Source organism: Cyprinus carpio, chromosome B1 (assembly GCF_018340385.1).
Source record: "Cyprinus carpio isolate SPL01 chromosome B1, ASM1834038v1, whole genome shotgun sequence".
Taxonomy (NCBI): domain Eukaryota; kingdom Metazoa; phylum Chordata; class Actinopteri; order Cypriniformes; family Cyprinidae; genus Cyprinus; species Cyprinus carpio.
Window position 1 is genome coordinate 24034638 of NC_056597.1, and position 16954 is coordinate 24051591.

At 40.3% G+C, this 16954-nt stretch overlaps 1 protein-coding gene across 1 annotated transcript in view; it reads left to right on the forward strand.

Moving 5' to 3' along the window:
* Nucleotides 1-16290, forward strand: part of LOC109081010 (centromere-associated protein E-like) — a 30839-nt gene extending 14549 nt beyond the window's left edge. Inside the window, 15 exon segments of the mRNA XM_042715987.1 lie at nt 7123-7278; nt 11434-11514; nt 11592-11690; nt 11780-11962; nt 12040-12255; nt 12750-12956; nt 13036-13058; nt 13060-13237; nt 14066-14200; nt 14315-14427; nt 14522-14619; nt 14845-14956; nt 15392-15615; nt 15696-15752; nt 16096-16290. Coding sequence (XP_042571921.1) covers nt 7123-7278; nt 11434-11514; nt 11592-11690; nt 11780-11962; nt 12040-12255; nt 12750-12956; nt 13036-13058; nt 13060-13237; nt 14066-14200; nt 14315-14427; nt 14522-14619; nt 14845-14956; nt 15392-15615; nt 15696-15752; nt 16096-16214 — 2001 coding nt within the window. The 3' untranslated portion in view covers nt 16215-16290.
* The last annotated feature ends 664 nt before the right edge of the window (nt 16291-16954 follow it).

Here is a 16954-nt window from a genome sequence, read left to right on the forward strand (position 1 = left end):
CGCTGCCCCATTTTTGATATTAAAGAAGTGCGGTCTGGAATCTTGTTCGTTTAATAAGCATTACTCAGGGCTTTCCTACTGTTTCCTCACACAGTCTGGGTGAGCGCGCAGGAGGAGTCAACAAATGGAAGCGGAGAGCGTACAAGATGAAGTAGAGCCAGCGCAGAACGCTCCGTGCACGGCCACCCAAACCCTTCCTCCTCTGACAGACGACTGAGGCTCACTCGCCCAAGAGGACGTTCTGTGACGTGCGCTGTCCAGCGTCCCCTCAAGCGTCCCCAAGTTCACTGTGACTCCAGCCCTCGGTTCGGGTGCCAGGTACGTGATCTCCGCTGTCTCGTGCCGGGTCCCGTGCGGTCACGCTTGGCAGATCATTACTGTGAGTGTGTTCATGTTAGAGGATCCGTACGCCGGCCGAGTTCCTTCGTGGATTCTGTTCAGACCCGGTTGTGATGAAGACGGTAAACGCACGTGTGCACGGGTTTCTCACTCATGTGTGTTGTAAACCTGGCAGGGGTCCAACGGGTGGTCACGTGAATATCATGGAATTTAAAAGGATATCTATTTAAAAATCTTTTTTTTTTTTTTTTTCCAAGTCATGGAATAGCAAGGACTTTTACATTTTAGTTTTACTATGTCATCAGTGTTATTTTAAAGAGGCTCAGGGTCAGCGCTAACGAAGCTCGGGATCAGTTTTATTATCAATTTAATCTTGTATGTTTATTAGTGTGAAGCTGTTTTAAAACCGGTCTGTTATTGTATGAAGTGCTATAGAAACATGCACGTGACTGGAAATGCGCCACTGACTCTGTGTTGTTGTTTAGATCCCAGCATCCAGCGCAGCATCACATGCAGCTCCAGTAAAAGACTGGTGGGCAGAAGATTCCGAAACTCGTTCTCCACGTGTGAAGCATGATGATGGACGGCAGTGCTAACACCTTCCCAACACAGTTATAATCGACGCCTGTTTTGTCGTTTTTGTGTATGTTTTTGTTGACACTTTGTTTTAATTGTAAATAAAGTCAGTGTTTAAAGTGCTCGTGTGTTGTGTTATTTGTATTGGGTTCAACTTACACACGCAGCAGAAGAATCGCTTCTGTTTGGAGAAATCGAATGTGGTTCGTGTTCATCTCTGGTTTGAAGAGTCCATTGGGATTCCTTAAGATCTCGGCATTCAGAATCTTTTAAGGCTAGGCTTGGATTATCCTTGAAATGATTGTGAAAGGCTTGTTTTCTCCCCGATCAAAAGTTTAACCCTGATTAGAGCTGTGGTTAGTCAGGGGAAGTTAGTAGTACTTTCGTGATGTAACTTTGTAATCACTATTGTGCTGAGCTATGTTTCTAACAATTGTTTCCAGTATGAATTGAACGTTTGTTTTGTTTTTTTCATGAATTGCTTTGACAATACAAACCATTTAGCAGATTTATAAGATCATAGATTAGTTGGGTGATGTATCTGTTCTTACAAACAGTAAAGCGGCGTGAGATTTGCTAGGAGTCCCAGTTAAGAGGGGAATGGTTGGCAGAACTTTGGGTAATGTTCTCTCAAGGTTCTCTCAAAAGTTATGGAACAAACAATAGAATATATATAATTATATAATATAATATATTATCGTTTGGTAATGTCTTCAATTCATTATCATAAAAACCGTTTGAAACATTTTAGAGGGGTTTTTTTGTAATGTTTACTAGTTTTAGTAATTATTCAGAAGAAACATTGAAATGTAACACTCCCATTATATGTGCAAATGCATACAATCAAACTTTTTTTTTTTTTTGTTTTTTTTTTTTTTAAGGATATTATTGCTTTACGTGATTTTTAAAATGTGTTTCTAGGGCCAAGTCTTTGTCCAACTCCACCATTCAGAAGTTATCTTGAATGTTTAACATTTCAGCTTTTAATTTCTCAATGAAGTTTTTAAAAAATTAAATTTTTAAATTTTAAATGTTAATTGTAAATGAGTTTCCTTGCCAGTGAAAGTTGACGCTACTGTCGTTTTGTAGTACTCAGAAATGTGTATTATGAAGGTCGCGGTCTTGGTTTGCAGAGAGGACTTGGGAGTTGCCCTTTTCCGTCATCTACAATTATTTGAGAGCTTAGGCATGACTAGAAAGATGATATATTCTCATTATAAAAATAAAACCAAATACTAAGAAATTATTTTGGAATCTGAAGTCGCATGAATCTTTGTCAATCGCTTGTGTTGTCTCATTTTAAATCATTAAGTAGTTGCTGGCATAGACGTGTATTAATCCGCGTGATACAGGTGTGCATCCAAAATAAAAGGTTATACTAATATGTGGTGTACTGTGTATATTTATGTATTTTGAAAAATGATTTTACATGTATATATCTATTTATATAAATATAATGCAATTTATAAACAATTTTCTTAAATACTGATACAGGGGATTGTGTGTTTATATATGCATAACAAATTATACACAGCAGAACACACGCATTTATTGTGTAAACAAGCTTTTTTTTTTTTGGATGTGATGATCTTTTGACACGCGACGTAATTTTTAAATTATCTTGAGGCTTCTCTTCATGAGAGATTGTCTCAAAAAATTTCACCAAATTAATAAAAAAAATCCCCAAAAATCCAAGATATTGTTGCAAAAAAAGTAATTGTGTTATATCTGTTTTTATATTATAGTCTAAAATAAGATATGATTAAGCAATATCACATGTCGTGCTGGTCTCGACACGGATCAGGTGGTCTTGACTACAGCTCTACTCTACTCTACTATCTACTCTGGGGTTTTAGAGTGTTGTCCACGCGTCAGTCCCGCGCCCCGCATCGGCCGGTACTGTCTCTTACGCTGAGTCACTGACTCAGGATGATTATAAACACGGCGGAAAAAAACAAGTCCTCTTAATAGACTTTATGTTGTGAAATGAAATTCTGTGTGCAGCATCAGACTACGACGCAGAGTCAGAACGCGCCGCAGACGAACGCGCCGAACGCGGACCCCCGCAGGTGATTTCCGCAATACAGTGATCATAATTAATAACATCAGCTTCATCTCTAATAACGGCAATGGTCATTTTGACTGTAACTGACTTTATTCTCACATGACGAGCACGTGATGAGGCGAGGCAAGCAACGCATTTAATTTCCATTTATGAAAACTACCAATCTTTGAGGAAAGTGTTCTGTATTTGTGTTTGTTAAATTTGAGTAAGTTGCGGGTTCATTTAAATGGTAAATAAAACATTTTTATTTATTTATAGATTGCATTAAAATGGCCAGAAAGTGCAAATATTCTGGAGGGTCTCGACTGTGTTTAAAGCCTGCATGAATGATGATAAAACCAACAACAAGGAATGAGTATCTTGTGTTTTTGTGTAAATATAAGGTCACACCTGCAGTGTTTCTGTCCTCATCGTTTGATATTTCGGCATGTTACTTTAATACCTCGCTGCTTCTGACGTGTTTACTGTAAATGTTGTTTTGCAGTATTAAAGACTATGAGTTCAATTTAGTTGTATAGCATTTTTTTGAAAGCAAGCTTTACAGGTTAACATGATATAGCATGTTTCATAATATCGTAATATTTGTATGCCATTATATTCACATTACTGTGTGTAATAGATATAAACGGTAAATATAATTGATATATTGCAATGATAAAACAATAAAGCTGTTAGCAGATACGTTGATTTTTGAGTGGTTAATTACCTAATGTTCTCATTTTTAAGTGACTATGAGCTTATTAAATGTGGTAGCTGGAGTGCTTGTCCTTGAAACGTTGTCTAACGTCTTTTTAAAACGTGACCAGCTAATGTTCACAATTCAAAAGTTGCATTCCTGTGGATGGTTGTGTAACATAGAAAAATACAAATTGGAATGTTGTCTTCACATTTGCATCAACCCCCCCAAAATAAATAAATAAAAAAACATCTCAAAAAAGAGTGTTCTGTCCAAGGTTCTCTCAAAGTTATGAACTTGGTCCTGTAACGGTTCATAGAATGTTTTGTTCAAAGTTATCAGGTCTTTAATAATTAGGTTCTCAAAAACGTTAGAGACACAAACATTACTTATACATACTGAAATGTTTTTTCCTGATAATGTTTCAGATGTTAACGTTTTTTAATGTTACAACTTTGTTTCAAGAACTGTTCAGAAAAAAGGGATAACATGTCAAATGTAACATTCCCATAATGTTTGCAAAATGAGTACAATGGAAACTTCCCATAAAACCATTTTAAGTATTGTTTTAAAATATTTAACTTGTTTAATGTTCAGAGAACACTCTGATCTGTGATTTGTGTCATGTTTTAGAGCAGGAAGATGATATAGTTACTAGTGCACATCTGTATGCGTGTGTTTGTTTGTGGTGTCCAGATGTGTTTTGTGAAAGCGGAGAAGGACAGCGCTCTGGTGTTCAGGTGTCCTCGGTTCGGACTCTCTGTTGGGGTTCTGGTGGTCGGCTGGCTGTGCGCCACGCAGACGGATAACGTGGCCGTGGTTGTCATACTATCCCGCGGAGATAGCTGAGGGATGACTCCACCCCACTCACTTTAATCAAACGTATGTTCTGTCCTTTCACTGGAGCAATTAAAACAGCTCTCTGTCATTATTTTGCTGAATGAAGAATGGAGGTCAAGAACCGTGCTGGGGAAAGTTACTTTTAAAAGTAATGAATTACAATAAAACTTTTGCCTGTTCTCCCTAAAAAGTAATCTACTTACGTTACTTTAAATTGCGTTATGTTACTTTTGTAGTTACTTTCAATCCTTTCCAATAACATCTTGCTCATTGATTTCTAAAACAGGCACATAGAAGCTTGTAATCAATAAATGGGAGTAAAAATGATGTTACTTAAAAAAAACGTGTAACAGATATTCTCTGTGTAAATGGTAAAAGTAATGTGTTACTTTAACTAGTTAGCACTTTGAAAAAAGTAATCTGATTATATAACTGTAAATTCCTTGTAATGCTTACCCCAAACCACTGGTCAAGATATTCAGTTAAATCAAGTTTGTGTCTCTTCTGGATGGGCAGCTGAGTTTTGGAGCATTCTTGGGAATCGTTGGTCTGAACTGGTGTGAGAGAAGAATCTGCAGGCCGATTGGTGAGTACGAACCAAACTCATCTCGAAATTGGCGTTACTGTAAGTTTTAGATGAACTATCGGCTCTCTGAGCGACGTAATGGCTTCATCAAGACAATTTACAGCCGTTGTATTTCAGATGAGGTTTATTTCATGTCCCTGTGAAATATATTTCAGATAATATTCACTGTTTTAGTAGGAACACAAGGACAGTCCGCCGTCAGATCGAAGAGTGGATGGATTGGGTCAGTAATGCTGAAAGTTGATTGGCGATGGATCTAGGTGTGGCGGAGCTTAGCTGACGAGAAGCATTGATGATCGCTGGGCTAAGAGCTGCAGGCCCATCTTCAGTCTGACTCACCTCACCAGCCTTATAGAAACCAGATGTTTGCGTTTACACTGTAAACTCACTGACGTGATGCAAAGGGTTGCTATGTAACCATAATGGTGGCCATTGGTTGCTAAGGTGTTGCTAGGGTTTTGCAGTGTGGTTGTCTAGTCTGCAATATGTTGCATCTTAGATTCAGTATAATTGCTAGAGTATTGCTATGAACTTGTAGGGTGTCAGGGGTTTCTAGGGAGTTTGCTACGTGACTAATTTAAACTATGTCCGTATTGTTTAGTGTGGTATGAGAGTGTTGCTTATGAACTGATGGTTTAGTGTGGTTTGCTCGGGTGTTGCCATGGAATGGAAAATGTTTAGGTGTTTGTATGCTACAGTGTTAGCTATGGACCGTAATTAGTGTTCCATGTGTATGCTAAGGATGGTGTGCTATGGGTTGGTAGCAGTGTGGTTGTTAAGGTGTGCTATAGGTTCCACTTATGGCATCAGCATCATGCCGAGAGTAGATCTAGCTATGAACTGTAGGGTGTTCCGTGGGTTTGCTATTAGGTAGTTTGTACGTGACTAATGCCTTTCAGTGTTGTTTGTTAGAGTACACTACTATGGACTGTGGAGGCTTATGTGTGGTTGCTACTGGTTTTGCAATGTGAGAAATTAAACTATTGTCAGTATTGTTTAGTGTGGTTAAACTGACGTGTGCTATGAACTGATGTGTTTAGTTGTGGTTGCTAGGGTGTTGACATGGACTGAAATGTTTAGTGTGTTTGCTACAGGGTTGCTATGGGACAGTTAATAGTGTTCATGTGGTTTGCTATGGTTTTTGTTGGCTATTGTTGACGGCAATTGTCAGTATTGTTCCGTGGTGGTTTTAGGGTTTGGGCCTGGAGTGACAGTACTGTCTCCAGTATTCAATTGCTAGAGTACTGCTATGGGACTTTTATTTTGTTCAGTGTGTCCAGATGGGTTGTGGGAAGCGCGAGAAGGACAGCGCTTGGTGTTCCGGTCTCTGTTCGGCCCTTGTTGTGGTTTGGTGGTCGGGGGCTGTTGAACGCAGACGGATAAACGTGGCCGTGTTGGATACTATCCCGGGATCAGAGTGAGGACTCCCACCATCACTTTATCAACTCTTGTTCTGTCCTTTCACTGGAGCAATAAAACAGCTCTCTGTCATTAGTTGCTATGAAGATGGAGTCAAGAACGGTGGCTGGGGCAAAGTTACTTTAAAAGTAATGCCTTACAATACTGGGTTACTCCCTCAAAAGTAACTAATTACATTACTTGTTCTTTTATGGAAAGTATGCTTAATGTTACTTTTGCGTTACTTTTTCAAATCTGGGCAGGGCTGGTGTCAATGCTGGTTTGCAGGGTGTACAATGCGACCTAATTGACACTATGTTCACTATTTTTGCCATCACGTGGATTGTTGCAATTGTTCAATAATAGTTAATTTATGATAACACCTTTGATCAGATCAAAGAATATGTAGAAAAATGGAAAATGTACTGGTAATTTTTTTTTTTTGTTTTATTAACAAATCTCAATTAACATTTCAAATCGTATTCCTAATCATATTTTTCACTGAGATTTGGGTGATCTGATTGTGTATTCTTTGCAGTTTTTCGTTGTGATTTTTACATGATGTCATCGCGTAACATCATTGAGCAGCTTTCCCTGAGCATTAGTTGGCAGCACTGTTACAGTAATTAGTTGTTTCTTTAGAGAAAGCAGCTGGCGGAGGAGCTGGAGTCTCTCGCTGGTTTGAAGGATCAGCTGGAGAATGAGAAGATCTGTGCCGAGAAGCTCCTGGAGTCTTTACGAGACGCCACACAAGAGAGAGATCAGCTCAGACGAGAACTGGAGGCAAAGATGGAGAAGGTGAGGACCTGAAATGTGCTGAAAAGAGCAGGTGTAATAAATCAGACTCCTGCAGAGTTTAGCTCATTTAGTTGGTGCCAAAGCTGGGTTTTGGACTAAAGGTTCCTTAATGTGATAAAGGGTTATTTTATTCTTTATTAAATACATGTACAAAATAGTATTACATGAAATCCATCCAGAAATTTCAAACAGATCTCTTAAAACTATATTTGAGTGAGTGGTGTTTAGAGAGTTTATAGAAGACTGACTCGAAGCGTGTTCTGCAAGATTCTCCTTCCTGTCAAACATTTTATTGGACTGTTCAGCTTTTAATATATGTAGAAAAATCTTTTATGAAGTGAACTCACTTAAAGATTTTAGTATAATTTTGCCAGAAAAGTTTTAGAATATGTATCATATGTTAATGTAATGTAACTTGTGTTATATTAACACAACTTAACTTATAACTTGTGTTATCTATCTATGGAAAGCAAGATGGCGCCGTTCAATGGCGACTCGGTACTACTCTCTGTTTTGGTTGTTTGTTTGGTGTTGTCCTGCACGTTCCTAGAACCCAGCCTTGGTATTGTTCAGTATGACAGATCTGCATTACTTCATATTCGCGACAGCATGCCCGAAATGATACCATTTTCCTGCCCGATCTACCGCCGGATTGCCAACTACAAAAATTACGTGGAGGTGGGGTTGGCTGCTACATCAATAGTAACTGGTGTTCGGATTGCAAAAACTTGTCACAAACCTGCTCTCCAGAGTTGGAGTCCCTCACTGTGATATGTAAGCCCTTCTACTTGCCTCGAGAGTTTTCTTCTGTTGTCCTGATGGTTATTTATATTCCCCCGGACGCCTCTGCTCCGACTGCTCTGCAGCAACTTGTAGATAATATCACGGAGGTTGAAAACAACAATCCCGACGCTGCCATGTTTGTGCTGGGTGATTTTAACCATGTCTCCTTGAGGAAAGCACTCCCCAGATACAAACCCCAAATCCAGATCGCTACCAGGAAGGATAAAACACTGGATCAATGCTATTCTCCTATTTTTGAGGCATATCATGCTGTAGCCAGGGCCCCTTTGGGTGAGTCCGACCACAACACTATTTTTCTTATACCAAAATATCGCCAGAAACTTAAAGTGGCGAAACCAACTGTTAAACTTTTTAGGAAATGGTCCCCACAAGCCATAGACACATTACAGGACTGCTTAGACTCCACAGTATGGAGTAATTTTTGGTCTGATGGTCAGGATATTAACATCTCAGGGTTTTTCCTGGGTCAAAATTGGTCTTCGGTGGTGGCTGACCGACACGGTCATACACACACAGCAAAGAGTACCCTAGTACCCACATGATCCGCAAGCCCAATACTGACAATAAATGTTAAATTTAAAATAAATACAAATAAACAGTTTGGGATTTTTTTCTTATCCTATTTATTCATGAAAAACCGATCACTGTCAGGCTAGATAGTAAAAGAAAGCGATTACAACTTATTTTACATGTAAACATCATCGATACCAAAGTATATTTGAAATGTCAAAGGTATCACAATTTATCTATTTACAAATTATGCAATTATCAGACACAGATATTACCTGTCACTCACTGTCATCCTTTCTTGCCCTCTTTGCAAAAAAGCTGTGATTTTTCCACGACTGGCTTTCATAGTTTTGAAAGATAAAATCCTTTTTTGATAGATAACTATTTTATTATAATCATATCAATTAAAAAGTAGCATTAAAAACGTAGCGTTAAAAGGTGTAATAGTGTAATTTTTTACCATATAAAATTTAATAAAATTAGCAGCCAGCTAGCAACAGCTTGCTTTGTGCTTTGATCTAGTTTCATCTCACTCCAGTCTAACTTTAAACTAAATGATTTTATAGGTAGTTTACTACACATTGTCATAGGCCTATACATACTGGGGATTATTAAGGCTAAATTTTACTAAGCACTCTTGCTAAATGGGATAAGCACACTTACTTTCTCATTTCAGATGTGTATGTTCTTCTAAGAAGTAATGATTTTTTATACACTGATTCAGACACTGACGGGCAGACCAACTGCTTTAACCATTCATTATAATGAATCGGCTCAAAGGAGTCATTAGGTCGCGAATCGGACGTTAGCGGACGTGTTGTGTGGGAATCCTGGCTGTTAGGACATCGCGAAAGATTTGTCAACACACACACACACAAAAATACTTCATAACTGGATAGATTTTTTTTTTTTTTTTTCGTTTATTTAAAGTTATGTCAGCTGCATGTGCGGAATGCTTGTCACAAGTTGTAAGAGAAGATAAGGCGATTATTTTTTTTGACCGCAATTCACAGCCAGCGGTAATTCAGCAAAAATATTCTCCGAATGCACCACGTGAAACATGGATTCGGTCTCCCGACCTTTAGGATCAGTTGATTTTGATGCGAGGGAGAGAGCAAAGACAGAACTGAAGACGGAGAGTGCGCGCGCGGGGGAGGGGCGCTGTGCTCGTTCTCTCAGTCACTCCGTCTGTAGCCTGCTTCACTCACAAAACACAATTACACATCAAATAAGGCTTTGGCGGGACAAAAAATAGTTTTGGCGGCCGCCAAAAAATTTTCAATGTAGGAAAAACCCTGCATCTTTACTGATACCGTCACATCCTATATTCAATTTTGTGAGAGTGTTTGTATTCCTACAAGAGCTGTTCATGTCTTTAATAACAGTAAGCCCTGGTTTAATAATGTAGTGAGAATGCTATGTAAGAAAAAACAGGCTGCTTTTAAGAGTGGTGATATGGTACAATACAAATTACTGAAATGTGAATTTCAGCGAGCTGTGTTGAAATCCAAGGCTTCCTATAAAGCTAAGCTTTAAAATAAATTGCATGCAAATGACATCAAAGGTGTCTGGCGTGGGCTGCAGGACATTACTGACTGTAAGATCAAACACCATGCTCCAGTCAGTGACCCCTCTCTTCCTGGGAGGCTTAATGACTTCTACTGTCGTTTTGATAGCGGTTTAAGTTTGCTGATGATACCTCTGTAGTTGGTCTTATTACTAATGGAGATGAGTCTGACTACCGCAGAGAAGTGGAGGGGCTGGTGAAATGGTGCGAAAGCTATAACTTGATACTTAACATCTCAAAAACCAAGGAACTGGTTGTGGATTTTAGAAGGTCCCCTCTCTACGCTCTCCGTTAATGGGGTGGAGGTGGAGAGGGTCACTTCCTTCCAGTTCCTGGGGACCACAATTCAGGAATCCTTATCATGGGAGCTCAACACTAATTTTAAGATCAGTAAAGCTCACCAGCGACTCCACTTTCTGCAGCAGCTCAAAAAGTTTAGTCAGCCGAGTTGCCATGACCCACTTTTATAGGTCAACTATTGAAAGCGTGCTCACTTTTTCCATGCTTGTCTGGTTCGGTCACACAACCGCTCAGGACAAAACTAGGATGGAAAGAGTAGTACGCAGAGCATCAAAAATTATAGGCTGTAGTCTCCCTTCACTTTCTTCACTTTTCTCCACCAGAATAATCAGAAAGGCTAAAAACATCATAGCGGACCACTCTCACCCTGCTCATCATCTCTTTAATCTCCTTCCATCAGGAAGAAGATATAGGAGTATTAAGACTTCTACATCACGTTTCAGAGACAGCACTTACCCTCTGGCTATCAGATATCTGAACCTGCACTGACTGCTAGCAGCACTTTATTAACTGTATGCACTGTGCACTTTCTCTGCCGAGGGGTATTGTCTTTTTCTGCGGGGTGTTGGTCTAATGTCTTACTGGTTGCTGGGTATTGTTGGTGAACATCGTCTGTTTTTTTGTACTCATGATGTTTGTCTTTTGGGTTATTTACGTGTGAGAGTTGTACCAAGACAAATTCCTATCAACTTGTTGACATGGCAATAAATTTATTGAATTGAATTATATTATATTTGTGCTGATTTTTATTGTATTTTTTAATTGTTTTTGCCATGAAAATAGCCCGAGATGCTGACATGGCATAAAATAAATATTAGTGCTTTTAAATAATTAATCGTGTCCAAAAAAGTTTGTTTACATAAGATGTGTGTGTACTGTGTATATTTATGTATATATATATACAAATACATATGCCTATATATTTTGGTCACCAAGTGTGTATTTGTGTTAACATTGTAATCGTACTCCCACAGCTGGCACACGCTGAATCAAAAGCAGAGCAGCTGGGCAAGCAGAAGATCCTGCTGGAGTCTGAAGTGCATTCTCTCAGTCAGGTGAGTGTCTTCATCTCCTCACCCAGAATAAACCGTTCTTTAACTTGCTCTTAAAGCTGCGTCTCGCTGTGTTTCAGTCTCTCACCGAGCTGAACTGCAGCGTGTCTGCGGATCAGTCCAGACACACAGCTGCACATCTGATTCCTGAGATTGAGGCGTCTGGTGAGAAACTGCAGGTAGATGATGATGATGATGATGATGATGATGATGATGGGGTGTGGTCTTAAGACTGGTTTAATAGTCTGAGGTTTTTCTCCGTGTGAAGGCGGTCTTTGCAGCGCTCCAGCTGATCATCGACCGTCCCACTAATGCTTTAGCGGCCATAAACCGTGAAGAATGGGCCGTGATCTATCAGCTGCTGCAGATTATTCCAAAGACTCAGAGAACCGTCGTCGTTACACACACCAAGAAAACAACCAGACTGAACCATGTGCTGATCAAGAGTGCGGTAAGAGTCTGCAAAGACACGAATCACAACAACCAGCATCTTTCAGACGAAGTTAACCCGAGGACAAACCATTGTAGGAGGCTTACAGGAGACTGGCGCAGTGCTACAAGACTCACTTCGAGACGCAGCTGCAGCGTGACGTGGCTTCGTTTGAGGAGTCTCGCCTGCAGGACCTGCTCACGCTCACGGCTCAGTGTCCGGCGCAGTCCTTCCGCTCGCTCCAGGGGGACGTCCAGCAGGTCTGGGATCAGAGACTCACACATCTGCTGGAAAGATGGCAGCAGTACCTGCAGGTAGGATCATCTTTGTTTAGCTACAGGGCGGGGCGATACAGCTAAAAAATGTATCACAATATAATGTTTAGAAGACGATCGCTTGATCTTAGATTAGGGCTATTTGACTTCTAGCAGTGTCCAGTGTTTCATTTCCTTTCCAGTGGAGTAAGAAAAACAATCTTGTTTTAACCAAATGCCCTTTATTTAATGTTTTTTTCCCTGGAAACAAGACTGAACATCTTGCGTCATTTTGCTTATCTAGGAAATAAGAATTGGTTAGAACTGCAGTCTCCAGTATTGCAGGAATATAGTTTGGGTTTTACCCTGAACAATAATAACACTATTGTCTTCTGTAGAGTTGCTTTATTCATCTTATGCTGTTATTGTCCTGTTTTCTTTGTGCGAAGCTGCTTTGAAACAATCTGTCTTGAATAAACCGCTATAGAAATAAACGTCCTGGCTGTATTTTTCAGTCTCCTGGTGCTGATGTGTCTTATTTGTGTGTTGATCAGACGCTGGAGGCCGGTCTAAGGCTTCTGGAGGAGGGTTTATCCAAACACGCAGTGACGGTGTCGGAGGAGCATCAGCACAGGATCCGTGATCTGGAGGAGCTCAGGTCTCTGCTGGGATCTCCTCAGGCCTCCGCCGTCATACAGCTGCTCGAGCGACAAATCCCTCGCCGCTCCAGAGCCACCGAGCATCTCAACACCTTTTATTTCGTAAGCCATGCATGTGTTTTGAAACGGTGTTAGGTGTTTTTGTTGCGCACCGCTCCTGACCATCCGCTCTGGTTGACAGGCTCTGTTGAATCGATGCGAATCGGTGCGCTCCCCTTTCACACCTAACCGCCGAGTCTGAGCAGCAGCTGAAGGATCAGAGGAGACACACTTTAACTCTGCTTCAAGCCCAACACGACACGCTGCCCAAAACTGAGGCTGAACTTCTGCGGGACAATCAGCGCGTGTCACTGCAGCTGCAGCAGACGCAGAAACAGATGGAGGTACGGAGAGGGACGCTGTTATACAGGCATCAGCATGACACAGAGACTCACAAGTGCATCCTATTGTGAGGGATTTCATCATGCTTTTATTTATTTATATTTTTTTTAAACTTGTAATTTGTGTCCCTGCAGCACAGAAGCAGTCATCAGTAGCACAGCTATATTTGTAGCAATAGACAACAATACATTGTATGGGTCACAATTATACATTTCTCTTTTATGACAAAAATCATTAGGATATTAAGTAAAGATCATGTTCCATGAAGATATATTTTTTACATTTCCTACTGTAAATATCAAAACTTAATGTTTGATTAGTAATATGCATTGCTAAGAACTTCATTTGAACAACTTTAAAGATGATTTTCTCAATATTTAGATTTTTTTGCTCCCTCAGATTCCAGATTTTCAAATATTGTCCTCCTAACAAACCAGACATCAATGGAGAGATTATTTATTCAGCTTTCAGATTATGTATAAACCTAAGTTTTGAAAAATTGATCTTTATGACTAGTTTTGTGCTCCAGGGTCACAAATATTCTGGTTTAATTTAATTCTGTAAATTAACTTTTGATTTTTCGGTGCATCAGACTTGCGCTGTACTGAAAGCATGCTCGCACAAGCAATTTAACAGATTTAATTTGATTTTGGCCCTTCTCTCTCTCTCTCTCTCTCACTCACACACACACACTATTCTATAGGCAAGACTTGACCAATCTGATTCGACTGTAAATCCTTAGTCAGGGACACAGATCACTAGATGGTAGCATCAACACAGCAGTTTGTTACAGGACATGTTTGTAAGTGCTTCCATTGTTTGTCTGGCAGGAAATTCAGGAGCAAATGAAGGAAGTGAAGGTCCAAGCTGATGCGTCAGATCTTCAGCTCCAGGAGCTCAGTAACCAACTGAAGGAGAAGGAAGCCCGGATCCGGAGCCTGCAAGACAAACTTAAAGAGTCAGAGGTTGGTTAATCGTTGACTGTTTGTGTGCTTGGTGTTTGAGAGCCGTGCAGCACAAGTTTCAGTTCACCTGCACCATATCCTGTAATCCTGCAATGTGTGTAATCCCTCCTGCAGGTTCTGGCTAAGAGGAGCATGACACCAGAAGCTGCGGATCTCGCCGCCCTCAAAGACAAACTGGTCAGAATGGAGCTGGATCACATCGCGGTCACCACAAGTCATGAGAAGGAGTATGTGAGCGGTTTATGAGCCGCTGATCCTGTGACGTACGGTTCAGTCTGAGGAGAGCGTGCTGAAAGTGTTTCTGTGATTGCTTCACTCTAGAGTTGCACAGATGACCTCTGTGTTGGAGCACAGAGCCGATGTCATCCGCAAGCTGAAAGAGACCCTGAGGAAAATGCAGCAGGACGATGAACAGTCATGTAAGACGCTTAGATTACAGTCAACCTGGAACTGATTTAATATTGGATGGTGAAAGTGACATTTAGTGAAGATGATGGTGACGAGCGTGTTTTTCTGTAGGACATCCTCAATGATGAATCCTGAATAAGAGCAGGAACATAATTTAAGGAAGTGACTTTCTAAGTGTTTTATGCACATCTCTTGCTCATTTCTCATCGTTTGATCTGTTTAAATGTCTTCTGCAGTCATAGACGGCGATGAGTTTGACTTTAAAGTGTGTCCGAGCACCAGAGCGGTCACGTCCCTCAAAGAGAAGCAGATGGAGGAGCTGCAGAAGAAGAACGCTCAGTTTGAGAGGTGACCGCACCGAAACATCACCAAACGGCTGAGAAACGAAATAAGAATTTTGCACTTAAATATTAACAACATTTGAATTTAAAAGGCATACTTTCAGTTTGGGGAAAACGCTTTTGGCTTCATTCCTGAGGACACAAGATGAGCAAAATATTACTAATGCACATTAATTAAAGGTGTCATGAACTGCCTCTGAGGTCCACTAATGTTAACAAGATTTTTAAATTAAAAAAACATCATAATTTAGCAGTCACAGGCTATTTCCTGTCCTGATTTTAACCCCCTTAATGTTTGAACATAATTTAAAAACAATGCATCTTAATCAGATTTTTAAAGTGATCCTAAACCGGTGCATTTTTGATATTAAAGAAGTGCGTTCTGTAATCTGTGTCTGTTAATAAGCATTACTCAGGGCTTCCCTATCTGTTCCTCACATAGTCTGGTGAGCAAGCAGCAGGAGGAGATCAACAAATGGAAGCGGAGAGCGTACAAGATGAAGGAGAGCCAGCGAGACGCTCCGTGCACGCCAACCAAACGCCTTCCTCCTCTGACAGAGACTGAGCTCAACTCGCCCAAGAGGACGTTCTGTGACGTGCGCTCCAGCGTCCCCCTCAAGCGTCCCACACAGTTCACTGATGACTCCAGCCTCGGGGCGGGGCCAGGTACGTGAGCGTCGCGGTCTCGTGCCGTGTCTCGTGCGGTCACGCGTGCAGATCAGTTACTGTGAGTGTGTTCATGTTAGAGGATTCCTGTACGCCGGCCGAGTCCTTCGTGGATTCTTCAGACGGTGATGAAGACGGTAAACGCACGTGTGGGGTGTTTCTCACTAATGTGTTTAAACTGCAGGGTTCCCACGGGGGTCACGGAATATCATGGAATTTTAAAAGATCTATTTAAAAATCTTTTTTTTTTTTTTTTTTCCAAGTCATGGAATATCAAGGACTTTTACATTTTAGTTTTACTTCATCAGTGTTATTTTAAAGAGCTAGGGTCAGCGCTAAAGAAGCTCGGGACAGTTTTTATTATCAATTTAATCTTGTATGTTTATTAGTGTGAAGCTGTTTTAAAACCGTCTGTATTGTATGAAGTGCTATAGAAATGCACGTGACTGGAATGCTCCACTGACTCTGTGTTTGTTTTAGATCCCAGCTCCAGCGCAGCATCACATGCAGCTCCAGTAAAAGACTGGTGGCAGATTCCGAACTCTTCTCCAGTGAAGCCTGATGCTGGCGGCAGTGCTAACACCTGCCCAACACAGTAATCGACGCTGTTTGTCTTTTTTTGTATGTTTTTGTTGACACTTTGTTTTAATGTAAATAAAGTCAGTGTTTAAAGTGCTCGTGTGTTGTGTTATTTGTATTGGGTCCACGTTCACACCGCAGCAGAAGAATCGCTTCTGTTTGGAGAAATCTAATGTGGTTCGTGTTCATCTTGGTTTGGAAGAGTCATTTGATTCCTTAAGATCTCAGGATTCAGATCTTTAAGGCTAGGCTTGGATTATCCTGAAATGATTGTGAAAGGCTTGTTTTCTCCCCGATCAAAAGTAAACCGTTGATTAGAGCTGTGGTTAGTCAGGGGAAGTTAGTAGTACTTTTCTGATGTAACTTTGTAATCCACTATTGTGCTGCGTCTAACATTGTTCCAGTATGATTGAACGTTTGTTTTGTTTTTTCATGAATTGCTTTGACATCAAACCATTTAGCAGATTTATAAGATCATAGATTAGTTGGGTGATGTATCTGTTATACAAACAGTAAAGCGGCTGAGATTTGCTAGATTCCCAGTTAAGAGGGAATGTTGGCAGAACTTTGGTTAATGTTCTCTCAAGGTTCTCTCAAAGTTATGAACAAACAATAGAATATATATTAATATATAATATAATATATTATCTTTGGTAATGTCTTCAATTCATTATCATAAAAACGTTTGAAACATTTTAGATTTTTTTTTGTAATGTTACTAGTTTTAGAATTTTCAGAAGAACATTGAAATGTAACACTC